We start from the raw sequence: 27,605 nt of genomic DNA, 5'->3' as shown, positions 1-27,605 counted from the left end.
GTTGACAAAACATTAAAGCAGGATGAATTCGTTTAGGTTAAAGTGCATGCGCAAAGATCAAGAATGATTAGTCAGTTTCAGTAGCCTATCCATTTCCGTTAGACACTATCTATAGATTATTTAACTATGATTTGAATATATGAGAAGACATTTACAACCGTGAATTCATTAGTCATTTTTACGTAAAAAGATTAACAAAAATATTTGGAAACCAAATAAATCTGAACGAAAATGTAGCCTTGTCTTGTCTAATGAAGTAAGACGTTTTTATTCTAATTTGTTTAGAAAAGTATATGTCTTAATACGCGTAGGGAGGCATGACATAGATATGTTAATAATGCCTCGTTTAGACATGGACTGCTATTATATGAGATATGGTTTCCTAAAAAAAACAGCATTTATAGGCCTACAGCAAATGGAGGCTCAACATCGCCCCCTTTCTGCTATCCGCTCTGTTTCTCTAATCGCGTAAAGGTGGGTTTCCCTGTAACTTCACGGATTTGAACTTTCTAATGAACACCAATTATTTTCCGATAACGCCTGTTTCCTAAAAAACACGTTGGCTCTTTATGAATATTTCTTCCCAACACGAGAAGAGTGAAAATGCTGCCAATCTTTCTAATCTCATGCAGTTTAGAGAATAATGAAGCACTTTTTACCATCATGCATCATTCATTTTATTGCCATGTTACAATATAATTGCAGTATAGAAATGCACATTATTAGTCATTTCACACGAAATATGCATTTGTGCAAAAAGAAAAAAATAACAAATAAATACTGTTAACAAAGGACTTTTTAAAAAAGTGCTCTCTTCTCATTTCTCTTCTTCCTTCATTTCAGGTTTAAATCTGTTTTGCTAGCCTAGTCTGTTGCATGGAAGCTGCATGTTGCATGAGGCCATGTCTGTATTGTAAACCAGTGTAATTGATGTACGACAATGTGTGCATCTGATGAGTTTCCATCCAAAAAACTTGGCTAAACAGTACCCTTACAATAATACACAATGTGTGTTAGACATTAGTAGAGTAGATGCATTGGCCATTGAATTTTTGCAATGAAAACGAGGCTGTAGCTTCTGTAAAGAATAGAAACTAATGTGTTCAATGGATTGTACTGTTGTTTAATAAAATACTGATTTGCGCATATACAAAGGTAGTCCATAGACAAAGACAAATATTCCATGAAAGTATTGAGAAGTGAAAACTGCATGATCTAGGACCTTTGTGCCATTGAGACACATCTGCATCCCTCAGCCTTAAGCTCTAGTGAGCGTTTGCGGAGCTGATTTTAAACAGAATCAGAATTGGTTTTAATTATTAATATAAGAAAATAACAAGCAATTTTCCTGTTTTTCACCACTTTCATGTGGAGGAATGTTTCTTGAATGTATTGGCAAATTTCAGCTTTAGTTCAGGACCTAGGCTACAGTAGTTTTAATTTACTAACGATCCAAGTTCTGGTTCGGGTGTTACTCGATCGTAAATTAACATATGAGTTTAGTTAAGATGATCCGAGATGGGTGTGTTAAAGGGTCAGTCCAGCTTAGAGCAGTGTATCTTTATCTTTACATACTACTTCCGATGCGTGCATACCTGTGTGACAAGTTAAAACATATAGACAGGAACGTGATACATAAATGGATTTTACCCTTTTCAGTGAAAGAGTAAAATGACTAACAACTGTCTGGTGTCCCGAAACAGTAGGCTAAGTGGGACCCAAGTAGTAAATAAGTGGTACTTTATCACTGTGATCTCTTTCCCAAAAGTGTTGTTATATATGTAATCTACCACATGGATTAACAAGGGCCCCGGGCCACTAAGACCGTACGGTGCTACTTAAATGGCTCTTAAATGGCCCTCCACCCTGATCTATGACACAGTATAAACAGTATGAAGGCATTTATTTAAAGGCATGTTAAAATTATATCAACAACTCCTTTTTAATCATACACTGAAATTAGCAAGAGCACTGAAATTCGGTTACAGTCTACTTGCATAAATCTTGTATAGCCAAAAATATCATTGTATATCATTAAGAATAAACTGAGATACCACTTTTGGAGATCTTTAGCAGCTTGTTCATAATTAGTGTCTCTGTCTACTGGTGCACTTTTCACCCTAAAGTAAAAAATGTTGTCATCATTACTCATCCTGAATTGTTTAAGTCATACACTGAAAGTTAATGAGGTCGAGTGTTGTTTGAATGCCAGTGTTCTTCAAAATATATTTTTCTAAAAGAAAGTCATTCAGGTTTGGAATGAGATGAAGGTAAGTATATGATGACATAATTTCATGCTTGGGTGATCTTTCTTTTCAACTGCTTTAACCCCAACCGGATACTCAAAGCAGTCAGATCCACCTTAATTTGTCCATGATGATTGTGACACAACTTTTAATAGGTACAAAGCTAAGTTTCTTCTTTCTTGTAGTACAGTCCACTTCATTCATTATCCATTAGGCTACAATGAAATTGAATACATTCAACATTCAGTACAACCCTTCTGGGACCTGATTCCTCTACATTTGTTGTTTAAATTGCAGGCACAATGTGTTTGTATATATATATATATATATATAGTTTTAAACCAGTGGCATCCAATCCTACTTCTGGTTGCATTTGATTTGCACCTCCTGAAGAGTTTGAAAACTAACCAAGGTCTTTAGGATGATTAGAAACTTCCAGGCATGTGTGTTGGAGCACATTTGAGCTGAACTCTGCAGCAAGGTGGCCCTTAAGAAGCATATTATAAAGCCCTAGACATTTTGTTGGATCCAGATTTATTGCTGGAATTGGAGGAAACTACATGGTGTCAGGTCATCTGTTTGTAATTTTAGGTAAGGTTGTAGTACTCAGAGAAAGATTTTGGTATCTCGGCTCAACACAGCATTCAAAATAAATGTTATGCTACTTCTGTAGATAGAAATGATAGTGATAATTCATAATTTTCCATATGTCAGGCATTTATGCATGTTTCAGTGGTTTGAAAACTCAAAAGCTAACATATATTACATGGAAGTGCTCCTAGTGAGCCATTTGCATTAGTATCATCGATTCAACATCAAAGTCTTGCATTTAGGCTCAAACTAAAACCTAAAAACCAAATGAAATGACAGTAAGTTTCCACAAAGGCCTAACCAGCGACGATATTCAAATCAACAGTTGTGTGCATTCATCATTCTTGGAACATTAGCTAAAATAGTTGCATACGTAATTAGGTTTGGTTTGTGGCTGGCACTCATTACGTGAGGTTACTGTAGGGCACCATCCGTTGTCACTTGAGCGTTTAAAAACCCCGCTGTCTCCACCTGCTGGATAGTAATGGTAGTGGCTCATTTGACCCGTCTGATTGTGCAAATACATTCTCAGTTCTGCTCAAAGAGGCCCCACAACACTGGATGTCTCACTCATCCGACACACCAAATGTAGATCACGAAGCACATTATTAATGAGCTGATTCACTGATTAATCAGCTGTGTTAAATAAGACAGACATCCAAAATGTGAAGCGTTGGGGGAAGCACTCTTAAAACGGAAGCTTGCCATTTAGCTAAAATCAGTGCACTTTTGTAATTCATCTTTTAAGGCTTAAAAAAACTAACAAGAGTGTTTTATTCGCTACATTAGACATTCACGCAATGCAGGCTAAATATTCACTTTAAAACAACACTTCAGTGTATGTTATGTTGAGGTTTAAATGACCAAAAATGCAAAGCAGCAATGATATTGGACGCAAGAAAAAGTAAGCCACAATGCGTCAATAGGTTGTGTTTCCGTTGTCGCTTTATGCATGATGGGTGATCAGGCCTGCAACGTTTTAATTGTTGCTGAGGAGTAATAAAGTAACTAGCAGAGAAAAAACAGACAGTGGAGCTGAGTCCCGTTTTACGATGTTGTCTGGGGTAAAGCCTTTGAAGATGTGGTCTGCAGGAATTTTTCTACATTTTGTGTGTTTACAAAATAATAATAATAATATAATAATACAAAGAAAACGAATAAAATATTTATCTAAATGTAGTTTTTTATATAATATATAATGTGTTACTGCAATTGTAATATAGGCGTTGGGCGTCCAAAAAGTCGTTCGAGTGCCGCCCTCAATCGCTTTGCACCCCATAAACAGTTAAGACTGTGATTGTGGTTTATTGCCACACGGCCGCTAATCTCGCTTGCAGGGGCAAGGCACAAATAGAATGTGCAGCCCTGTCTACGAGCATCAAACTAAGCGTTATTTATTCGGAAGACCGGCATCCGGGCCGTTAACAGGACACTAAACAGTGGGACGCAAAATAACGGCGGAATGAGCGCGAGAACATGAGAAGTGTAAAACTGTTTGGAGGGCGGTTAAATATTTAATATATTATGTTGAGCCTTTCTGATTCTGGAACTTTATGTGCTGTATAATAGCACAGAAATACAGGACTGCAACTTCAATTTTTAGCAGTTTTGCACTTCATTAGAGTGTAACCCATGATACCTTGGAAAAAAGTATTCATTTCGTATATCTTTGCCAAGACTATTGGTATAGAGAGTCTTAACGAAATGTACTGTTTATCAGAAATTTATTTCTTGTACATAAGTGAAATTTAATTTGAAAACGACTCGCTAACATTTGAGGTATTGGCATATGCAATTTATGTGTTCACGTATAACATTACAAGCACGTAAATGGTACAAAATTCACTGAAATATTTCAATGACAAACAACACAGCATAAATTAATCTTAATACATAGGTAGTTCAAAATACATCTAGGTAGTCACATTAAACATGGATACATTACTCTAAAAGTCATTGATGAATTAAAAAAGAAAATCTGAAATTCATTCATATCATCAGCATTTCACATAGCAGAAAGCATTTCCCTGAAATTATGAACTGGTGCTTTAAAAACTTAAACAAAATGTTAACATTTAAAATGCACAGAAATCGAAATGCTAAACCAAATAAGAGAACTATCACCATACAAGCTGTATACACGGACACAATTATATATTCAAGCATACCCTTGTTTGTGCAATGTACATCTAACATTACAAAATTAATTCTACCAATATCAATCTACCGTGGTTGTGCAAGAAGAAAAAGGCTCATTCACAAACACTTTCGCACGAGCCAAATGACTTCATCCACTGCACAGTGCGTTTATAGTTTTCCACTTTTTAAATGTCTTTTGGACGATCTTTATTGCATTTCTTCATCTTCATCCTACGGTTTTGGAACCAAATTTTGACTTGTCTCTCGGTGAGATTTAGAAGTCTTGCCACTTCATATCTACGGTCGCGTGAGAGGTACATATTAAACAGAAATTCTTTCTCCAGCTCAAGAGTCTGATGCTTAGTGTATGGACAGCGCTTTTTCCTAGTGGACTTCGCATGCAGCCAGTTGGACACAGGGTTATCTGCAAGAAGGGTCGGAGAGAGAGAGCCAGTCATGTTGCCTCTTGTAAAATACTGCGGCCATTTTATGATCAGCGCGCGAGAAGAAAGAAGAGTCTAATATAGGCTATGAGACAATCTTGATATCCTGAAATTGGAAAGCATAATCACGGATTGCATGCATCTGGGTTGCGGGTAGATTTTATTTGATCGAAAATTTTATGTGCACGCTATAATTTTAATCCTATACTCTCAATTTTTGCATCCTTGAATGAGGGCTAAACAAGGGCTTTACTGTCCAGATTATATGTTTAATGGCAACAATTTATATTTTAATATCCGGTCTTTACCATAACTTTTAATCAAATTTAATGTGTAGTCTTCAGGCTTCAGAGAAGCCTTGTTATATTTTACATGACATGCAGTCTATAGCTAGTCTATAATAATTAATTATGCTGCAAATGGGCTATGTGGCATTTTAAATTACTGGACACATTCCACTGAAACTTGCATGTATGCTGTCAAATGCAAATGCACTAGATTATTGCCACCCCCAGAACGAAAAAAGAAAGAAAGGCCTAGTTAGAAGACCTTTATAGCTTCCTTGTATCCTACTGAAAATACTGTACAATATAGGAATGTTTAATAAACATGCAGTGTTGACGTCTCTCACAAAAGATTATATTATATGTAGCTATATATAGGTAGTTTGTATACGACGACTATTGAATTCATCTGTTAAAGGTCAAATTAGCCTACCTGAAGCCTGTCCTACATATTCTCATACATTATGATAGAAAACTAGTTGCACTTACTTGGGTCTAGATCCGCCTTTCTTTCTGCTGGAGCTTTCTCATTCTGAGGTCCGTTAGAAAGCGCATCGTCCAGTAGCTTCCTCTCTGCTTGAGTCGTATTGTTGTCAGGCTCGGCCACAAGTAATGTATGCGTGGTGCACTCGCCACTCCCAAGCAGTGGTTCAAGTTTTATATCATGGTGTGTATCTGTGGATAATCCCGTGAAGGACAGGGCAGGCAGCGGTTCTAACGCCCAGGAGGAACGCACGGATGCTCCGTCGGTTTCTCCTGTTGAGCAGGGGTGATGAATGTATGGGTGGTATGCGATGGATGTGCCTTGGGGCTGAATGGGCATGGGACTCCATGACGCACCAAAAATTGAGGATTTGGTTTGGAAAGTGTACTGCTCCTGTTCGCCATATTCAAGAAGCATCAGTTCCCGAGCCTGCTCCTGGACCACGGGGCCAGATGAGAACCTCGCCGCCAAATGATCGTCATTCTCGTGGGGAATGTGTGATTCAGCGTAGTAACTCAGTGTTCCCAATGTCGACATAACAAAAACTAGCAAAGAGAGCCCAGCTGAACGGATACACCCACAATGAAACTGACACAAAAGCAGAATCCGCTGAAATCAAGGAACTAACTACTTGACTCCGCTGTGAACTACAGACCTCTGATAAATTGAATCACTGCAGAGATCGGATTGGATGTGCGAGACACGTGACTGTGGGAGAGGACGCGGGAGATAAAGGGGGAAAGTCTAACCAATGCACACGGTTAAATGGCCTCCATTTTACAAGTCATATTTTTAATGGTATAGCCATATGCTTTTATGAAGGTGGATTTAATTTTATTCATGTTGTCAAGCTGCAGCTTCTAATAACCAAGCGTAACAAAAATGGTTATTTGAGAAGCGTAATTGTAGAATTCCCATATCCAGTTTTTAATGGAATGGATCTATCGTTTACAATGAGAAAATAAAACCCCAAACGTGTAAATACGTTTTCGTGTCATTGTATAGGCCGCTAAATACCTGCAGTTAAATTCAACTGTCCCTCTTTAGAAAGAAAGTTTATTTTTCACAAATTTTGCACATTTATGAAGAATAAACGTATTCCGCGCGGACTAGTTGAGCACAAGAGGACATAAAATAGTTAAAACATAAAAAGGATCTTTACGTGAGCAATATGTATACTTTATATGGCAATAAGTGCCACTGGATGGTTGAGATATGACCTGCTAAGTGACCAGTCATTCAGTAACAACGCGCTCAAGTCTGCTCCTCGGCAAAGCAGACAAGTCCAAATAAATCTGAACGTGAACTAAACTGTGAACAAAACGAACTGAAAAAAAAAATCCAAAATCTTAACTGGACTCTATCTGATACTTGCACAAAATAGACAGTTTATTTTGTGATTAAAATTAATCTACGCATCAAAACAAAATCTTAAAACAGTTCAAATTAAACCTTAAAATTCAAACACTGAAAAAGAATGAGTACAATTGTAAATGTTTTTCATTGAACACTACAAACAATATATATATATATATTGGCCTAATATATATATATATATATATATATATATATATATATATATATATATATATATATATATATATATATATATATATTAAAACATGATTTCTATCGGAATATGTCCCAATGTTATGATATTTTATTGTTCTAGTATTCTTGAAAAAGCTAATACAAGACCAATCAAAAGGCTTGTTTTGGTAATATCCTATACACTTTCAATAAAATAGTGACTGCATGATTCATAATTAATAATATGTATTTGAAAATAATTTTGCATACATGCAGTAGCTTATATATTCAGTATGTATATATGATATGCAGTATGTTATTCAGAATATCAATAGTATGTTATTTGGAAATCAGCATCCTATTTGTAACATTAAGTATAAGTATATGCAGTTCAATAGTAGATCAATCATAACTTTAAATCTGATATTATTTAGTCTTCGCCATGAAAACACAGCTTTCTCTCCCTCTGGTCAGTGAGCATTGCTCTGGTCTTGTCCTCGGAAGAGGGGATCTCTGGGCTCTTCAACAGACTTTGTTTATAACAGGGGCTATTACTCTATTTTTCCTCGGGTTGTAACTTGGCTGTCTGGCCTGAATATGGCCAATAAAGCTTTTGTGTTTCTTCCTCCGGCCCAGCAGACGCATCCGGCAACGTGGGCGTGCTCTCAGTCTCAGTTGCGCGCGCGGCTTTGGCCAAAGTGCATTGATCGTAACCGAGGCCTTGCTATCTACACCTGCACTCCAACATTTACTTTATGTACAACTCTAAATAATTCACATCACTAGTGCAGTTCGTGCATTTAAATTTCTGTCGTTAAAATACCCTGTGCATGTTGCTGAGAATTGCAGGTCTTTTTTTTTCCGAGATAAAATGTTGCTACTTTTGTAAACGCTTCTCAGAATTCGCCGCAACATGTTTGTCTTGCTGTTGTGCTGATTTGTGCTGAATGCAATTAAGACAGTTTCGTGTTATGGGGATGTAGAATAGAGCCCAACAACATGAAACTACCTAAATCACTTAGCAGTTGTCTCGGTTTCTTGCTTGTAGGTAGGCAACGTCGTATTTTTATGTTTTTTTTTTCTCTCTGCAGAAGCAAACATGTAATTTAGAAAATTAGAAATAAATTAGAAACAGAACCCGAACGCTGTCAGGAATAGAATTGTAATAGGAATGAGTGTATTAATAATTAATTAAATAATAGACAGTACTGGCTGTTTTGAGAATTATATAAATAATGTCATCAGCAAAGATAGCGTCATCGTTTCTCCAAAATGCCCGTTATAAAGAAGGCTCAGAAAAACAGGAGTGTTTTGTACTAATTGTAATTAAAAGTAATATAACTTTTACATACATGCCTTTATTTATTTTCTTCCATGTAATAATTATTTTACATCCGAGTCCATCTCTTTGGCCTCTGTTTCCAAAAACATGGTACCTTTGATTGCTGTTAAAATAATACAGGAAGTCCCGTCATGTTTATAAGTTTCTGCATTTTAAGAACCGGACTTTTTCACTTATGCCTAGAACAGCAAATATCCTACATAACAAGGTCGTAGGAAGAAACGTATATAGTTCTTATTTAAAAACGGTTTCATAATAGTTATTATTACAACATGCAAATACCGCATTATATACAGTAAATGTACAATATAGACTGAATGCTATGTACAATGAACATCTTTAGCAGTCTTATATTTTCCTCTCTTGCTTTTACAGTGCAGTACTCTTGACAGTTTATAAATAACCATGACATGTAATGACGACTTGGCTGTCAAATAAAATTATACATAAACAGATAAAAACGTCAACAGTATACGACACACAATAAGTTATCAATAGTATCTTGCACAAGTCATCTATGCAGTGCACAGACACACACCTACGGAGACGGGTTGTTGTAAGTGGGCTTCCACTGCAGCTGATGGAGGAGGGCGCCAGAGATCTATAAAGCGAGGAGGCTTCATGAAAAACTGAAGTTGGCCGACAGCTCTCGGATTCGGTTTTCTCGACTCATCTTCTTCAGCTTCATCCGTCGGTTCTGGAACCAGATTTTGACCTGTCTGTCCGTGAGGTGAACGCTGCGGCTGATCTCGAGGCGACGCTCTCGTGTCAAGTACATGTTGAAGAGGAACTCTTTCTCCAGCTCTAGAGTCTGGTGTTTGGTGTAGGGACAACGCTTCTTACGGCCACTCTTCGCCGTCAGCCAGTTAGCTGTATTGTCACTTTTGGAATCTCCTGCTGGAAGTTTGAGACAATATTAGTCCAAAATATCCAACTGCAAGCCCCCGTCTCCCAACACTTTACAATAGGATGAAATGACCATATACGCCTACTGAATGTAATATCAACAACGTGTAATATCCATACAATAATCCCCCTTGCTGTTCAACATTAGTAATGCATTCTCACATAAGCATTTAATATAAAATATGACTCTTTTGATACTATATGTATATCTTATTAATAGTATGAATTGAGTTGCTAATAATTAATTCTTTTTTGTCTATCATCTGATTATTATTTCATTTTCGTTTGTTAAAACAGTGGCCTGAGACACCGACGATGCTTTATCTGTCGTTTCGAGTACAATAATATTTTTAGTTTATAGTAATTGCAACTAAACACACTCTCTGTCTACGCAAGACAATGATAATTTTATAAACAAAACCATGCGATTGCAAATCTCAAGGGGTCATAAACAGAATAATGAAAAATAGGCTTGTTCGACGTTAATTAATGTTTTGCTATGTGAAGGTTTGCATAAAGATATTTGTTAAAATAACTTGAAAAATCTGTTTTAAAAACATTTTATTAAAATGTGAGTTTTAAAAACGAAAAAATGGCCAGTGCACATTGCATTTGGCACGAAGGAAGGCTGTGTTGTGTGTAAAGGATTGCAGAGACGACTACAGACATCGGGACGTGCTAGACCTCCTTTAACAGAACCAAAATAGAAGATTATTGCAGACAATTGTGCTGCCAAATCTATAAATCGAGCTATATCCGTATTATGTATTTATTAAATTAGTCCGAAATATTATATAAATGCCGCATGCAGTTAAATAAAAATCTGAAAAACAGTTCCATACATTTATCGCGCGCGCAAAGGCGTTAATGTTTTTTACGCACCCAAAAGGACATCCTGATCCTTTGGACTGGGCAACAACAATACTAACCTTTAGTAGCAGTGGCCACCTTCTCCGGACTGTCCGGTGGTTCTGGGGATGAAGCGGTGCCAGTGGACCCCCTTAGCTCCTTGTTTCTTGCCGGGACACATGGTGCGCATGTGGGAGGCTCGCCGCTCTCTTCCCTGCTCGCTTCTGCTCCTGTGGCTGAAAGAGAGCTGTCAAATCGGGTAGAGCGCTGAGCAGCAGCGTGAGTCGATACAGACTGGTTTTCTGGAAAACCTTTGGATGTGGTGCATGTCTGAGATAGACGGAAGTAGCCAGGCACCGGAACACAGCCGTTATTGTTGCTAGATGGACATGAGTTTGGTGTCAGCCGGGAGTACGATATGTCCTCTGTAATGGTCTCTTTTGGACACTTCTCAGACTCGTATAAGCAGTAAGAGTTTTCCTCTTTTATGGTGGGCGAGAACGACCGTGGGGTGATTTGGTTGTTAGGCTGTTCGACGCGACAGGACCTCGACGTCTCCAGCCATGTTTCCATGCCTTGATATGGCCCACACGTAGGGGCTACATTTTGCGAATTGCTCTCGTTCCGTTTGAGTCCAGAGAAATAGCCACAGTTAGACAGTCCATAAGAATACTCGGAGCTCGGCTGCAAGTAGACTGCGCTGTTTTGGTAGTAGTGTCCACTTCCCTCGGCCCTTCCGTGGATCAGGGAGTCTACCAGAAACGAATTTCCAGATGGACTATCGGAGCATGACATCTTTGTGGTATAATTTGACGGTGGAAGAAGATTGCCCTTTCTGGATGACATTTCTTGTGCAAAACATGCTGAATATGATTACTGATAACTATACAACTCAATGTGAGCTAAGAGCCAATTAAATTGCAACGAGCACCGGTGACTCCTCCCCCTGTGTGCACGTAACCCTTGTGTCCCATATCTTTTTCAAGCTGCTACATTTTTTTTTAAAGTCAAATCTACATAAGTCCGACTAGTGATTTCTGAAAATATAAACGAATAAAACCAGAATTGAACGGGAACAGCATTATGTTAACGACCACTGACTTTGTTGATACTGACATAATACCGCGAGGCCTTGTGAGCCACGTAGCCTATAAAACCCAAAAGCAACAAGGTATCGAAAAGGAGATCAAGCGCTAAAATAGTAAACCTTTATGATACACTGTAATTGCCCCAACAGCCCTTTGAGCACATAAACAGTGAGTTACAGACTGATCTTCTGGTGTTCATGCACGCGGTGGATCTAAACAACTTATTTACTCAAGTTCAAAACGAGTGGCGGGTTTCAATCTGCTTTTCAGAAACACATTATGGAGTGGAAATGGATTTCCGTTTTGTAGAATAAATTTAAAGTTACATATAGCCAGGCCTATATAAGCTTTATAATTAGTGTTAAGTTACGGGTTAATAATAAAAAAGGAAAAAAGAAAAAAAAAAAACTCTTATTTAAATATAGAGATAAATCCAACCACGATCCCATAACATTTAAATTATTCAACAATAGCAATTTAAACACAATTGTACTTTGTGGTTAAATGTATGCCTACCTTTGGCCTTCAGGAGATATAATAGGCCTAGTTTATCTCAAAATCAGTGTGATGTCAAGACCGCCGTTGTTTATATTTGTCATTTGATTTGCATTAAATTACATGAAATATAATTCCAAATTTCTCTCTCAGGCTTGAGGTTTTTCAATTATATATATTTTTTTTCGGTCTGTGTTGTGTGGTGTGGTAAATGGTTATTTTTTTGCTCTATCTCTGAACTTTCCTTCCAACAGTTTTTACGCTGTCAAAAATTCTTCACAGAATATATCTACAAATGTTTCTTTGTTCGTATAGGATTAATCGACCTATAGCTGGAAATACATTTTTTATGTTAAAAATAACAAATGCATATGTGCATTAGCATGCAAATTTAAATATCGACCAAATAGCACAGATGACTCGGGTCTAGAAAAAGAAAAGGTAGCCGTAACCTTATTTTCTTAATGTTTTGATTCACACTGTCCAGTGGAAGCTTTTACTAATGACAGTGTTAACTTATACGACGGGTAATCTAAAATGTATCTTGACAGATAAATTGTAATAATTGGAATACATTTATTTTGTACTTTCTGCATTAAGAAATCAAAATGGCTTAAGACGATCAGCTATTGTTTTAAAATTAAATGCATTTTAATTAGCCAATAAAGACCATTCATTTGATCATTTTTTATTTAACACATCACAACAATTTGCAGAAGATTTTTAAATGTTTAGATGGCGTAGAAAACATTTTAGAATAATACAAAAATGTATAAAATGGCTAAGCCATAAGGAATCAAACACCTTGTCTCCCATTTTCCTACAATTTAGCTATATATATGGTCAATTTGTTAGGAACAAACTAATGCTCTGAGACTGTTACAAATGGTACTACTTTTTTAAAAATAAAGAGGTTTTTATCAAACAAACGTTTTGAGCATTAATGTGTAGCTATCATGTAAAAATACAATAAATAAATGCAACGCTGACTAAAATTTCTGAATGGCAACTTGGCTATTTACCTGGAACAGTGCCTTGTGTAGTTCACGAAGACGTTGTCTTTTGATCGTACACAAAGTAAACATGTTGCTGCATGGATTTTAGATAGCCTATCCGGCAATGACATTGATCTAAAGTGCGTCACCCAGTGGACAAGACATGTATCGTCGAAAGAGCGAAGTAGTGAGCAATCCAGTCGTGGTGCCATGATGGGACGCTGAGACAAATGATGGCGGAAAGGTCCGTGAAAACAAGCTTTCAATGGTTCCAGCAGTTGTTTTCTAGCTCTTAGTCACAGTTAATAACCTTGGTTCTCAGACGGTTTATGGCACCTCACTCCAATTCTACAAATGCTCCAGACTAAGACGGGTTTTATGACCAAGTTGCTGCAGCAACGGGGGGAAGTGCAGTAATTAGGGCGAAATTCCATCGAGCCTCAAAGGATGCGCAAACCGTCAGGGTCATCACGTAAAACAGCCGTCATTATCTTACGGTCGAGCTTTTTAGAAGACTTCTGAGTGGCATAAGCCATATCAATTTCTGATGCTCATGGATCATCGATATATTGATACAGGGAAACTGTAAAATTATATGAAGTAACAAGAGACATTTCATTGTCTTTTTTTTTTTTTTTACATGTTCATGAAAAAAAGAGATTATTTCTTAAGTTATTTTGTATAGATGTTACATGCCATTTCAAAATTGCAATTTAATATAAAGACTTATCTTAAGGGTCGACATTAAAACCATTTGTTGAAAGGCCGGTTGATTCATGGAGACACACACAGCCATGTTTTGGGCAGTTCCGTAACGGATACTAGGCATTAATAACAGCAAACACTTGATCCTCGAATCAAAGAAAAGCGTGGAGGCAATATAACGCAAGATCCATCAAACATTTGATCCTGCTCCAGGAAAAGGAGAGAAAACACACGATATTTCAAGAGACTGATTTATATAACACCGAGGAGATGTTGTAAACAATGAGAGATTATCATGAACATGAATGAGCTCCTGCAACAGTTTCACGCGTTTTAGAGAAAAGGTGGAGAAAGACAGAAATCTGAAAGAAAATACAATCCAGGTTCGAGGTTTCAGATGACTCAAGAGGTGTCGATGCTGTTATTGCTTTTGCCTTAATGATAAATTCTCCGTTAAAAATAAATAAGAATTTCTCTTTTTTTTCTTCTTCATTTGTGAAGTGACCCGATTTTCCTGCATGGTGAATGCGCAGTAAAGACACTTAATATCAAATATACTACAATTTAAGTCCACACAATTCAAGTACAAGAGAATATAGCGCGCAAGATGCATTTAGTTCTCAATAAGGCTATATTCAAGAAATGTGCGTTATTGAATGAAACAGAGTCTAATAACATAAACCACAATTAAGGAACGGTATTTAACAGATTAATAACCATCTTTTTTTCCCCTAGTATTTATATCTCGCCCTCCCCAACATTTTTCTTCCATCAAAATAGATTTCAAGAACAGCCTACTTACTGCTATATTACATATGCGAAAAGTACAGATCTTGGCCAGAAAATAGTAATAAAAAAAAATAAAATCCCTGTAAACTGAATAGTCACTTAACTGAGTAGAATGAAAAATAATAATAACAAATGGCAATACAAGTAATAATAATAATAATAAAAAAAAACAATAGTTTTAATTTCAAACGGTAGAGATTACTGAGAATATAAAGGTATGTTTACACGATGAAGAAGTCTCTGAGAGGGATGAAGGTCATCCGACTTGAAATGAACCATCTCGCCTAAATGATTTCTCAGCAATAGTCGGTCTAAAGCAAAGGGTTCGTGGTGTAATACTGCAAACGGTCCCTGTTGATTTTCTTTTCTTTCATTCTTCTGTTTTGAAACCATATTTTGACCTGACGGTCGGTGAGGTTGAGCATTCTGGAGAGCTGTAGCCTTTTTTCCTTGTTGATGTAAACACTGAAGAAAAATTCTCTCTCCAGCTCTCTGATCTGATATTTGGTGTAAGGACACCTCTTTTTCCGTGTCTTCTGTCCATCTGAAATTTAAAGAAGAAAGACTTGAAATATTTTTGACCTTTAACTGTATATAATTGCATAGAAATAATATACAATCTCATTAAATTAATACAGCAGAGACAACTTAATACACCCGCTTACCGGTTTCCAAAAATTATGCATAAACTCTTTCTGTTATCTAAATGTAGTTCATTAATTAAACGATAAATCAGTAATAACACATTATACAGTTAGCCATTAAATTAATAAAATATCAAGTTCTGCAGCATCACAATCGTCCAGAGTCGTTTGATAATGAATAACTTATAATGAATGGATCGTGCATAACTTTTCATTCACCACAAAAGAAAAAAAAAGTAGCCTCATAAGAAAAACTGAAAAGATGTATGAGTTGATATTTATCACTGCTCTTTAAATTCCCTGTTGTAGGCTAGAGGTGATAAATAAGCTAAGGATCTCAAATAACTGCATTCACAGAAAAGCCCAAACTGTAATAGATGCATTCTTTTGGAGACTCAAAGGGAAATGGCCCATCATTCACGGCCAATTTCAATTTCGAGCACGTGATCTTGCGTTTATAACAAAGTTTTGTTAGGGTAAATATACAAGGCCCTCTATAAACCTTATATGCTTATAAAACAGCTTATAAAACCTTTAACAACAGCACGTTACATCAGAAACGTTCTCACACAACCGTTTTAATACGTACTACTGCTGCCGCTGAATTTCTCTTCGTTGTTACCGGAAGATGGCTCCGGGCTGCTCGGCTCTTCACAGCGCTCCGTCTCATCTGCTCCCCGACAGCTGTCGCTTCCTCTTCCCGCGGGCGGAGGCGCTTTGCTGGTCGCTCGGTCCATCGGGGGCTCGCTCGGCTGGTTTTCCGCGTTCCCGTAGGCGGTCTCGAAAAACTGATCAAAAGCTTGGGGAAGCACTCCGTTCCTGCCATACATATTGGACGTGTGGCTCGTGTTGGAGTGGTAGAGAACCGAGTTGTTTTTCGACAGCATGTCCCCCAGAGTTCCGGGATTGGACAGGCAGTCCCTGTGCACCATGTCCTCGGTCGCGTAGCAGTGTGGCAGATTGCCCCTGGAGTGCCACTTGCTGGACGCGTCAATGGCATAGTCCCTGAAAGATACCTCTCTAACGCCCTGAACTTGTGGCAAACTGGACGTGGAGTATGAGTATGTCATGGGGCACGAAGACGGGGTCTGGGGCAGAAAAGGAGGAAGGCTGGAAAATTCCGTTCCAGACACGTAATAAGTACAGCCGGGCAAATACATGTTAGACCCAACGGGTACCCGCTCATCAAAATCCATCATGACACTTGGTCGGGCACGCCACAACCATAGTACTGCCTCGCATCGTAGTACAGAAGTGCTTCAGCTTCAGTGGCTTTGAAGCACTGAGCAGAGCAGAAATTTTGAGACGTGAGCTGACGTGGAGATCCATCTCCATCCATTCCAGAGCGCGCCAGTCATGTGACCGAGGGCTGAAATTGACATGTACCTCTTTAGAATATTGTATGCCAACATGTGCAAATGTTCAAGTCGAGGAGTGAGCGATACTTTTCATTGATGAACGTGTGCTTGCAGTGGACCACAGTTGGTTATGATAACTATTTGGATTGCTGGAGAACCCCATCCGCGTGCCTAACAGCCAGCGCGCCTTTTAGTAACATTACCAGGGCTTCTGATGTTTATGGATTTGTTCTATTAAGCCTCAGACATCTCATGTCGCTGTAACTTTCTATCCTTTTTCTCGCGTTTGTCTACAGTCTTAAAAAATTAAGCTGCCAGGAAGAAACATGAGAGGTCTTTCGCAGTGATGTATAGGCAACTTACAATTTGAATTCGTAAGTGATGCTCTTTGTTAATTGATATTTGCATGTAGGCCAATAAACTCTCGATGGTAGTAATGATATTGAATTAGAATTCATTTTTGGCTTCATATATATCTGTTAAACGTGGGATACCCTTCGACAGGTTGGCATCGGAATATAGTTCACTTTTACTCAGTTTTGTTTCAAAACCGTGTTTGCCTGTCTGTTAAAATAAAACAGAAATCTACAGTTTGAAGTGTAGTCAAAGAAATGTTAAAGCGCAAAATTATGAATTTTACAAAAGGCGCTTAGAAATTAGCTATATTATAACTGCGTAAATATAGGGTAGTTTTAGTATTGTTCTAATGTTAACTAATGTAAAACTAATGTAATTAAATACGAATGTAAATATAGTAACACTTTTTTCATTACTTTCAACAAGGCTCTCTTGTTTTGCGGCACCATTTGCGTCAAACATGGTTGTTTTTTCTTCTTCTCACATACAGTGTTCATAAAAAAATATAGTTCCCATTAGGTTAAATTTACATTCTCATGTGCGAAATTGCTGAAACTTTTTTTTTTTTCGCTTGCCAACAATCTTTTAATGTATGTAGTTAGGCAAGACAAAGGCACTAGAGTGTGTTGAAAACAGTTGAGGCCCATAAAGTTTTAACTTGGACTGTGCCCCCCGCAGAATTCCTTTGGATTAAACCATGAACAATGGCCGAACAGTCCCAAATGCTAACATTTATGAAGAAAAAAAGAAGATCGCACAAAAGGGAATATTCAGTAAAATCGTCCCAATTGACGTCTGCATGCATGTTCAACAACGAAAACGTGTTTGGGAGATTGGTTTACATTTCTTTTATCAATATTGTCAATATTGGGCCTTTTAATGCGCTGGGAGGCAATGAAAACTAAAACCAGTCTAGGTCAGACGTGGTTTTATTGTGTTCTTGGTATCTTCCTCTAGCCATTGTCAGCTCAGACAAGCCATGGCCGTCGGAGAGTGATCATGAGACGCCACCTACTTGGAATTCGTGAACTTCAATGAGACCTGAAGTCACGGGTAACAGTATATTAAAGAGAGACAACGGCCCCATGCGTTGTATCGGGTGAGAGCGATGCTTTTAGCACATCTTCCAGGCTTAAAACCAAAAGATCGAATGCACGTGAAGATTGAAGTTTACCATGCATGTTTCGGTCATTAACTACAGTATTAGTTATATTATTACAGTGGAATAATAGAAGATGTCGCTCATTGTATCGACACTGACACGGCTGGCTAACATACTTTGCAAAAAAGAAACAGATTAAACTTTACATTTAGTTTTGGCATGTTTAAGAGTTTGAGAACAAGATCTCAAGTTCGGGGAAGGGTAAAGGTCACCACTTTGTAAGTTTAGCCCAGAGTGCGTGCGGGATGAGATTTAAGAATTTCCACGAGTCCCTGAAATATTGCACGAAATTTTGGCCTTGTCTTTAGCATTGTTGTCGACTCATTGGGGAATGAATTGGGCAAATGACGGATCACTTTTCGCACTGGATAAAGTTAGCAGTTCTTTCTTGAGAACCAGTAGCCTAATTGGTACGGTCCAAGCCAATTTGTCATCACTTCATACAGATTACTAAGAACAAATGAAATTTGTTCTGTGTTAGAGGCTTTTTTCAATCCACTTTGAAAAAGCTCTGTGTTTTGATTTTTTTTCCTCCCCAAAACTGAACCCAAATAGGCTGTCATATAAAACTGAAAAGCTTTCAGTTGTAGTAAAAGAGGTAATGCTCACGTATAATTCTATTTGGCTTACAATTGTCCATAATAATTTCAATTCCATTCTTTAATTCATTTAATTTAGACTTATTTAAATAGCAAAGATATTTCATTTGGGGAAAAAACTGCATTATATATATATATATATATATATATATATATATATATATATATATATATATATATATATATATATATATATATATATATATTCTTTTACACGTTCGATGACGTCCATAAAAGTATTATTATTGTAAATGGAAAATAATTTTAAATCTTGATCATAGAGTATATATTTTAAAAAAAATGCATCCATCGAATATAGTCCGCTTTTAATTTGCTTTTATAAAAGTAATGTGTAATGTTTGTGATTAAGAAAAGAAACGCTAATTTGATTTTGGTGTGAAAATGTGACATTATACTGTAGAGTGGCCTTATACGCCTTGGTGCATTTAATAATATAGATTGTCTTTTTGCTGCATTTTGACGCAGTGCATTTGAGCGCTCACTTTTAGTTCTACAGAAATGACACGATGCTGATAATAAAGGCTCTTTAAAAAAGGTAGATTTTGAGATGGCATGTGTCTTTGTGCGTTTTGACTCTGTTATTAGTAGGCAGGTTTGTATGTAATATGAAAAAATATCTAAAAATATATTCCCCAAATAACTGTATATTGGTTTTCTGATCTCCGACACATTGATGGGAGTGACGAGCGAGTCTAAACCCAACCTTTGCCTTGCACTTGCTCGATACAGTTTGGTGAGTAGCTATTGACATTGATGCCACGCTGAACTGTATTATTTTTTACATGAGACTACATTTATTAGAAGTGTGGATCTGCATTGAAAACAAGTAAAATAAAACCTTTGATACGAACGGTGTTGTAAGTCCTTCACTTGGTAATAAACGCGATAAAATAGACAGTAACAAAAGTAACTACTGTTTAAACACTTTCCTAGCACGCCTTCGCCTGATTCCGTTCATCTTTTGACTTGAAATTATAATATAAATAGGCCAATTAATCAGGCTAAAGGCGGGTTTAATAAATTAATTTTGTATCAATAGTAGCATAAGTAGCCTACCTTTTCGTTTATATATATATATATATATAATTTTTTTTTTTTTTTTTTTTTGTAAAAACACTAAGGCATACTTTGCGTATGTAAACAAAAGGGTACAATCAAACCTTTAATTACAAATTATACCAATTTTGTGTGTACCACATATAAAGTCATGGAATATAAAATATAAACTCATACGAGATGTTCTTCATAATGGAAAGTGAATTCATAAAAAGCTATTTCTGTCCTGCAAAAGTAATAAGAGATGAGCACCTTGTTGAAATGTTGCTTCCTTTTATGAGAAATGGAAGAAAATAGAAATGGATTTGTTGTCGTTGTTGCTTGTTATTGCGTTAAAGTGGGAGGTACTTATAGCATATTACTGTTTTTCATATATCTAGTTTGTGTTCAGGGATCATCCTATATTTCTGTATATAAAAATAGTCTAATGTATCCTTCATATGCGAAAGCATATAAACATCACGTTTCATTTTACTGATAAATTGAAGTTTGTAATATGTAGCTTTACACTCAGAAATGGTCTACACAAAGTATCTAATTTTAATTTACATAGACTGTCCCTAAAACAGAGAACCGCTGGTTTAATAAAATGTTATTTATTTTAGTGCCTTTGGGTGGCAGCACAGTCCGAATTGAAACGCTCACTGGTCTAGTGAAGCGCACACTGTGAATCCCGTCCATACACTGCTCTCCACACTTTCCGTCCGCTCGGGACGTTTTACGAAGCCAAAGCTCATAGGCTGCCTTCAGATCCCACACAGAGATTCTGTGAGCATTTATTTGAGACTGTTCAGCAGTGACCTGCGAATTACTAATGCAAATTCTCTAAATGTAAAGGTTTTTATTAATTTTATGCATGTGTAGAGAACAGAACCGAATCAACCGGCAATTGTTAATTAAACAGCAATTATTAAAATGTATCATGTTATTTGAAATTAAATGGTATCAATACTGTAACAAGCACAAGTTGATGAAAAGTGTGTGTGTGTGTGTGTGTGTGTGTGTGTGTGTGTGTGTGTGTGTGTGTGTGTGTGTATGTATATGTATAAATTATATTATGTATATAAAATATTTTATATAAATATTATATAATAGGCTATACACACACTGTTTTTGTTTTTACATTAAAAATTATGGTGAAACGTGGCTTAATTGATTTCGACAATGCACAAATAAAAAGACAAGTAATAATCTGGATTATTTAATAGGATTGCATATCATTTCTGGTGCGAGTGTTTATTGTATTCTTAAAACTACAAGCCGATGTCTTGGTGGCATTGGGTTTGGATTTAGGCTGAGCAATTGTACACCGACAGTTTGCATTCGAAAATGCATTTGTTGGGCAAGTAAACTATAATAATATTCCAAAGTTTCGAAACAAACTTTATAAATGAATATAGGTTAATTTGAAACTGTCACTAACTTATTTTCCTTCCTGTATTGAAATGCATTGTCTGTTTATTCGTTTTCTGTTTTTGTAAAGGTAAAGTTTATCTTTCTTTCTTTCTACTGATATTTCCGTTTAGTTGTTTGATCGTCTCTAATTTGTGTAGCTAAATTGAATTCAACTAGACGTTTTGATGATATTTAAATGTTTACTTACGACTTTTTTGTTTTGTTTATTTTTATTATTATTAGGATGTACTATAAATGCTTGTTGGTTGAAATGTGAATTTATAGAAGTAAAATGTTGAGGAAAAAAATAAGAAAATAAATACTACCATTGATAACGGACTGCAGCTTCCTCTCCCTGTCACTCACTTCTTTCTTTTTCGATTTTTATTTTTTTTTTATCTATATGATTTAAATTCAAGTAGTCTGGGTTCATTTGCAAAGCTAAAGAAAAAAAAAACACACACACAAAACACTGCGATTTTATAAACTTTACCTGCTTTTGGAGTCCGAGACACTGAACCTCAGAAATATAGAAAACTGATTATTATACAAACATTTAAGTTCTTAGCCATTTATTAACGCAAACACACAAATCTCGTATTCGTAGATTTCAGATGTTTTCTCAAATACTTTTAAGAGGAACAATGACCCTATTGCGGGAAATCAAAAGGCAAATACCTATATGTGCCACTAGATGTCAGCACCGTCACGCGCAAGGAAAAGGGTTCTTGGACACTTCTCTTCAGTGATTTGGCCAAACACAACATCACAGCCATTATTCACCCATTCTTATTAACAGCTGATATCGTTCTATTTTATGTGTAGCCTATTGTTTAGCCTAGGTTATGCATTCATGTTAAATATGTAAGGATAATGTTGGCATTCGTTATATTAACAAATAGTTTAAAAAATGGGAATACATCACTTAATATGGGAAGTTTTATTTGCATTCTGTCTGCAGTAACACATGAATGAATTTGTATATTTCGCAGGTGCGTGGAAGCGACTATTTACAAATGTGCGTATGGGGTAAAAAGAAAAGAAAAGCCCAAAACAGAAATCTGTCACGGCTTGGGGTGAATTTAGTGTAGTACAATCAGCATAGCATGACAATCCACAGTCTAAAAAGATACAGTTGTTTTTTGCCACGAATTGCCATGGTTTTGTCTGTTTAGACTACTTCACTGATTTTCTTTGTTGGAAAAAAAAATCAATTTGCATTCCTCCCACGTCTTTGTCAAATATGTTATAGATTAAAAAGAATAAAAACATGAAGTGGTGAATATGTGAGCAGTATCTTTGCCTTTTATCAGTGTCAGTGTCTTGGTAAAAGACACAGGGAAGTAAAACATTTCCCTCCTGCGCATCTCCGCATAGTTTCTTGACGTGGAACAGATGATGGAATGTATTTCAGAATAAATAATGTCGAACGTCCTTCCATTTACACCCCTGTGGTATCTCAGTTTCTCATTCTTTCAGACCTTAACTGATGCCCTTGTACTTGTTGACCACTTTCTTCTCCTTCACCCGTCTGTTCTGAAACCAGATGGTCACCTGTCGCTCGGTCAGGTTTGTGTGAGCAGATATCCTTCTTCGTTTGTCCTTAGTAATGAATTTATTCGTGGCATATTCTCGTTCTAAATCCTTCAGTTGAACCTTGGTGTAAGGAACCCGCTTCTTCCTCCCTCGACGGGCCGAGGCTCCATCGCCGCCCGACACAGTATCTAGGGGTCAGAAAACCAAAAGAAGGTTGGTTGCAAAAGCGTAACGAGTTGAGTAAAAAAAAATCTCAAATAATAAACCAGAAAATAAAAATGTATTTAAACGTCAAGGGAAATATTAAAAATAAAAACAATTTGCAATCTTGAAGTAGTGAGAATAGCCTATCAAATGCACGACCTAATGTCACTTTAAACGATTATATAATCTTGCTATTAGGCCTAAATGTGTATGCTCACTTCGATTTTTTTCTTAAATCTTTAGTGCATGGGCTATTTTCCCCCCAGATAGCTACTTAATTAGAATTTGTATTTATATATTTACCTTGAATAGACGACTTCCATAAGCTGTTTGACTGCGTTTGATCTTTCGGGCAGTAGACCGGACTGCTCCATCCGTTCGTGATCGCCCAGGGCTGGTACGTTTCAACGGGCAGAAGAGACTCGTGTCTGGGTTCCGCAGGGACGACCGGCACATCGAGGTAACTCGGTACAGGCTGGTAAGGGCCAGACGAGTAACCCTGGTAGAAGGCAAACTCCTTAGCACGAGAAGGGAAGTCCTCTCCAGAAACAGACGTGTCCATGTATTTTTCCCCATAGGAGCTGGGCTGTGTGCAGGTCTTTGGCATCCTGCACTGGTAGTAACTGCCGCCAAAATATCCATAGGGCAAAGAAGCACTGGGAGAGGTATGCACGGCTGAACACGGACTGCATTGTCTGCCAGGCTCCCCCATGCCTGATCCTGGCACCTCACTCGACGTGTAGGTTGTGCTCGGGGCCAGAGAAGACGGGTGCGCAATAAGGTTCCTGCACTGGTTAGCAGCGAAATTGCCTCCCACAAATCCTTCCATGTTTTTGCTCATATCCTCCAAGCCGTTGTCATAGAGAAACATCACCGGGTCAATCCAGCGGGAGTGGAGGAGTAAAGACGCTGTCATAGCACGCCCTACATGGAGCCCAGCAGCTCTTTTAAAATTCCCCAAGACTGAAAGAGAAGCGGTGGAGTAACAGATACCCAAGCGTCCCGTGTGCGTCAGGGTCCAACTATTATTGGACGAGCGGAGGCACGTGATATGCAAAGAGGCAGATAAACGTCTAAACTGGAGATAACGTCGATCCAGCAAGACAAACATACTGCAATGAACTGAAACAAAGTGGAGGGATTTGGGCAAAAATAGCTATAAAGATTCTGGCGATAAGCTTTATGCTTAAGGGGAAACCAAGTGCCATTCCATTTGCGCAAGAGTATTACGCACCTTCCTATAGCCTATAGCCTACAATTCATCTGTACGATTACTGAGCATTCTTAAATATCATGTTCTCATGTACTATTAAAAACAGTTAACAGTGATAAAAAAGCTTACGCGGGCTGCTTGATATTTTTTTGAACTCGTTTCAAATTCACCTTCTATTCCTATCATAGTAGCATTGCTGATTTTTTTGGGGAAAAAAGCATTTATTTATTTATTTATTTTTTTTTCCAAGTTTTCCAAGTCATTTGATGGTGTGAAAATTCAATAAGAAACCAAAAAGTCTTAAAGTGGCTATATTGTTTCTTTATATATTTTTGCTCTTAAAAATTGTGCACCGCTAGTGAACCACCACTGTAATACAATCGACCGTTTCGAGCCCATGAAATTGTCAAATAGCAGATCACACTTTCTGAAAATGACCACCAGTTTATTACTCTATACGGCTAGAAATCCAGCCCATTCGTTTACATATGAGTTCCACAGGGCTGGAGGCCAAGTTCAAGTTGAAAGTTGCAATCTAGCCAGGGCCCTTCCTTGTCACTGAAGACTGGACCGTCTGGCAGGAAACGAGCACACATCTCCGGGTTCATTGTAAACAGGAGCACAAAGGTATTGCCTGTGATGCCACAGATTCAGCATGAACGTCTTTTGATCAGTATTTTTCCTTACAGCTTTAGTTAGCTATATAATGCGTTGGCACAGAGGTCTGGCACTGCTGGAATTATAACTAGAAGCTAGAGTAAAGAGACGTAATATTTAGACTGTATTATTTGTAGCCTAATAATAAACGTTAAATAGGCTATTTAAAGATACCCTAAATATTTTGTATCTAGTAAGAGTGTATTATCAGCGTTATTGTAAAAAAAATATAATAGGATGCGTTAACAAATAATTCAATTTATTTCGATCTTATTTCTTCTGGAGTTAGCAGACGGGACGAGCGGCTGTGAGTAGCATAGAATATCGTACGCTTATACACCATGACATACATGGTCAAAAGATTTTAATTTCTAATGAAATACAGCTTTATAAATTCAAAACACAAAATGTGTACGTTTCATATTGCACTTAATTTAATAATTATCCTTCGTTTTTGAATGATTCTTTAAAAGAGACAGTAATATTTTGACCAATATCTGAGAAACACCGCGTGCCTTATCTATATTAGCTAGCCAACTATCACTTTAATGTTGAATAATATCAGCCAGTTAAGACAGAAGAGATCATTCAATTTTTTAAACAATAGGTTCATTCAAAATCACTGTTGTTTTTATTATTATGTGCACACACCGAGGAATGATAAACTTATAAAGTACAGTTGTGTTCAAGAATAATTTTTAGTTAGCGAGGTGCAGTTTTTGGATAGACTCACTATCCAGCAGAGTACACAGGAAATCAGCTCGCTGCTGGCGCGCAAACACGCGCATGTTAGGCGCCAAGTGCCTATTTGATCTTTTGAAGGTTTCTTGAGCTGTTCACGTTCAGTGTTTTTCGAACCTCTCACAATAGCCGAGCTCTGTAATTGTAACACAAATTCAGCATGTGAACAGACGCATATGTCAGAATTGTTGATGCACTATCCAGAAAATTTAGTGAATTTTTACATTTATGTCAAAGCCCGTTCATTCCTCAACATAAAAAAAATCTACTGTTTCCTTAAGATTTGACAAAATCGTCGTGCTGTTTTATACTAGGCTACTACTTTAGCCCTTAAGCCCTCTTGTGAGCAGGCCAATGTGGACCATTTAATAGGCCTACCTATGCTATTTTACATTTACAAATTCACAGAGCATAGGCTATTGCTGATGATGTTAAGGATAATAAACATATATATATATATATATGTGGATATCAAAAATAAAATCTGAAAATGTGTCTGCACTGAATGGACCCTAATAAGACTTAACAGTTTCAACCGCCAGCAAAGATATACAGGCGAGGTTCGCATCTGATATCCTCTGAAAATCAGGTCTGCCACTGAGTGAAATGTAGAGTGCAAATTTACATCATTATAATTTCAGGTTCAGATTCTGAACAAGGCAGTTTTGCTCATCTTGTTTTCCACATACACCAATGAAGAGAAAGTTGTTGGGGCTGCTTGGCTATTAGAAGTACATTTGAGAGGCACGAAGCCTTGATAATATTTTGTACGTTTGAAAATTGCACAGTAGGCATAAGATCTCACGTGATAATGTGACCTGCACTTCATTTCAGACACATAAACATAGCATTGATATTAAGGACAACCTGCTTTTGTTTGCAAATGTAAATAAAATTGTAGTTTGAAACAGTGGCATAATTACTTTTTTACCTGATTTATTCGTTTGACACAGTTTGACACCGATTTACATTATCAGATAATGGGTAAACATCTTTCAACATGTTCAAAAAAAAAAAAAAAAAAAAAAAAAATATATATATATATATATATATATAAATATATATATGAACGGCATTTGGTTTTATGGAATGCTTATAACCAGAGCAGATATAATAGACTATTAATGTCAATGATTATTAAAAACCTTTTAAATGCACGAATTAATTCAGTAATCTAAGCCTTTGAGAAAATATAAGTATCGCCTACATCCATGCTAAAAACAATTAATATTAAATCATATTTAGGCTATGTCTCCGTTCTGACATTATTCGCAGATAGAGTTGAAAATTAATTTGGAGTACTACTTTTTCTGGAAGTTAATGTTGCATTGGAATAAAACTGTATTAACATGCATAAACTTCAATGCTTTAAAGCAGAAACGCAATGTCCAGTATTTAGAGTTATTGTGGAATCACATCTCTGTTTTCTCTGTGCTGATAAAATATCCCCAATACCACCTAATATATATTTTTATAATCTATTTGTTCTGTTTTACCTAAGCAAAGATATTAGTTAGGCTACCTAGTTAATGTTTTAATGAAACGTGGAAGAAATAGTTTTATTGGCACATCATGATTCCAAACATTCGTCATATTCTCTTTCTCTGAAACCAAACAGTTTGACTGAAATATTTTTCTGTTATGTGTGTTATTTATGAATAAGACCTAAGACTTTCGATTTGACTATTTTTAATGTCCAGGCTATTATAAGAAACAACTAAATTCCACTGACGTAAATATTAGGCTAATCATCTTAAATAAAATATTTTTAGACGA

At 36.9% G+C, this 27,605-nt stretch overlaps 4 protein-coding genes across 5 annotated transcripts; all 4 read right to left on the bottom strand.

Moving 5' to 3' along the window:
* Positions 1-4,548: 4,548 nt before the first annotated feature.
* Positions 4,549-6,888, bottom strand: LOC128030040 (homeobox protein Hox-A9b-like). The gene is made up of 2 exons (XM_052617511.1): positions 6,193-6,888; positions 4,549-5,400 (listed from the first exon to the last, which is right to left on the bottom strand). Exons 1-2 carry the CDS (start codon positions 6,722-6,724, stop codon positions 5,162-5,164), a joined length of 771 nt encoding a protein of 256 aa, XP_052473471.1. The 5' UTR covers positions 6,725-6,888; the 3' UTR covers positions 4,549-5,161.
* Positions 6,889-9,026: 2,138 nt separating this feature from the next.
* On the bottom strand, positions 9,027-11,795 carry LOC128030046 (homeobox protein Hox-A10b). 2 transcript variants are annotated; one of them, XM_052617517.1, is made up of 2 exons: positions 10,895-11,795; positions 9,027-9,956 (listed from the first exon to the last, which is right to left on the bottom strand). In XM_052617517.1, exons 1-2 carry the CDS (start codon positions 11,658-11,660, stop codon positions 9,679-9,681), a joined length of 1,044 nt encoding a protein of 347 aa, XP_052473477.1. In that variant the 5' UTR covers positions 11,661-11,795; the 3' UTR covers positions 9,027-9,678. The 2 variants fall into 2 exon arrangements, with proteins under 2 accessions (XP_052473477.1, XP_052473478.1); XM_052617518.1 differs by having other exon boundaries at positions 9,027-9,953.
* A 2,258-nt stretch (positions 11,796-14,053) lies between these two features.
* LOC128030047 (homeobox protein Hox-A11b-like) lies at positions 14,054-17,530 on the bottom strand. The gene is made up of 2 exons (XM_052617519.1): positions 16,120-17,530; positions 14,054-15,430 (listed from the first exon to the last, which is right to left on the bottom strand). The coding sequence occupies exons 1-2, from the start codon at positions 16,727-16,729 to the stop codon at positions 15,198-15,200; spliced, it is 843 nt and encodes a 280-aa protein (XP_052473479.1). The 5' UTR covers positions 16,730-17,530; the 3' UTR covers positions 14,054-15,197.
* A 4,519-nt stretch (positions 17,531-22,049) lies between these two features.
* LOC128031045 (homeobox protein Hox-A13b) lies at positions 22,050-24,298 on the bottom strand. The gene is made up of 2 exons (XM_052619256.1): positions 23,522-24,298; positions 22,050-23,202 (listed from the first exon to the last, which is right to left on the bottom strand). Exons 1-2 carry the CDS (start codon positions 24,132-24,134, stop codon positions 22,961-22,963), a joined length of 855 nt encoding a protein of 284 aa, XP_052475216.1. The 5' UTR covers positions 24,135-24,298; the 3' UTR covers positions 22,050-22,960.
* Positions 24,299-27,605: the final 3,307 nt, after the last annotated feature.

This window comes from Carassius gibelio, chromosome A16, assembly GCF_023724105.1.
Source record: "Carassius gibelio isolate Cgi1373 ecotype wild population from Czech Republic chromosome A16, carGib1.2-hapl.c, whole genome shotgun sequence".
Classification (NCBI taxonomy): Eukaryota; Metazoa; Chordata; class Actinopteri; order Cypriniformes; family Cyprinidae; genus Carassius; species Carassius gibelio.
The sequence above is the reverse complement of the archived record's forward strand: the minus strand, read 5'-3'. Positions and strand labels throughout refer to the sequence as shown.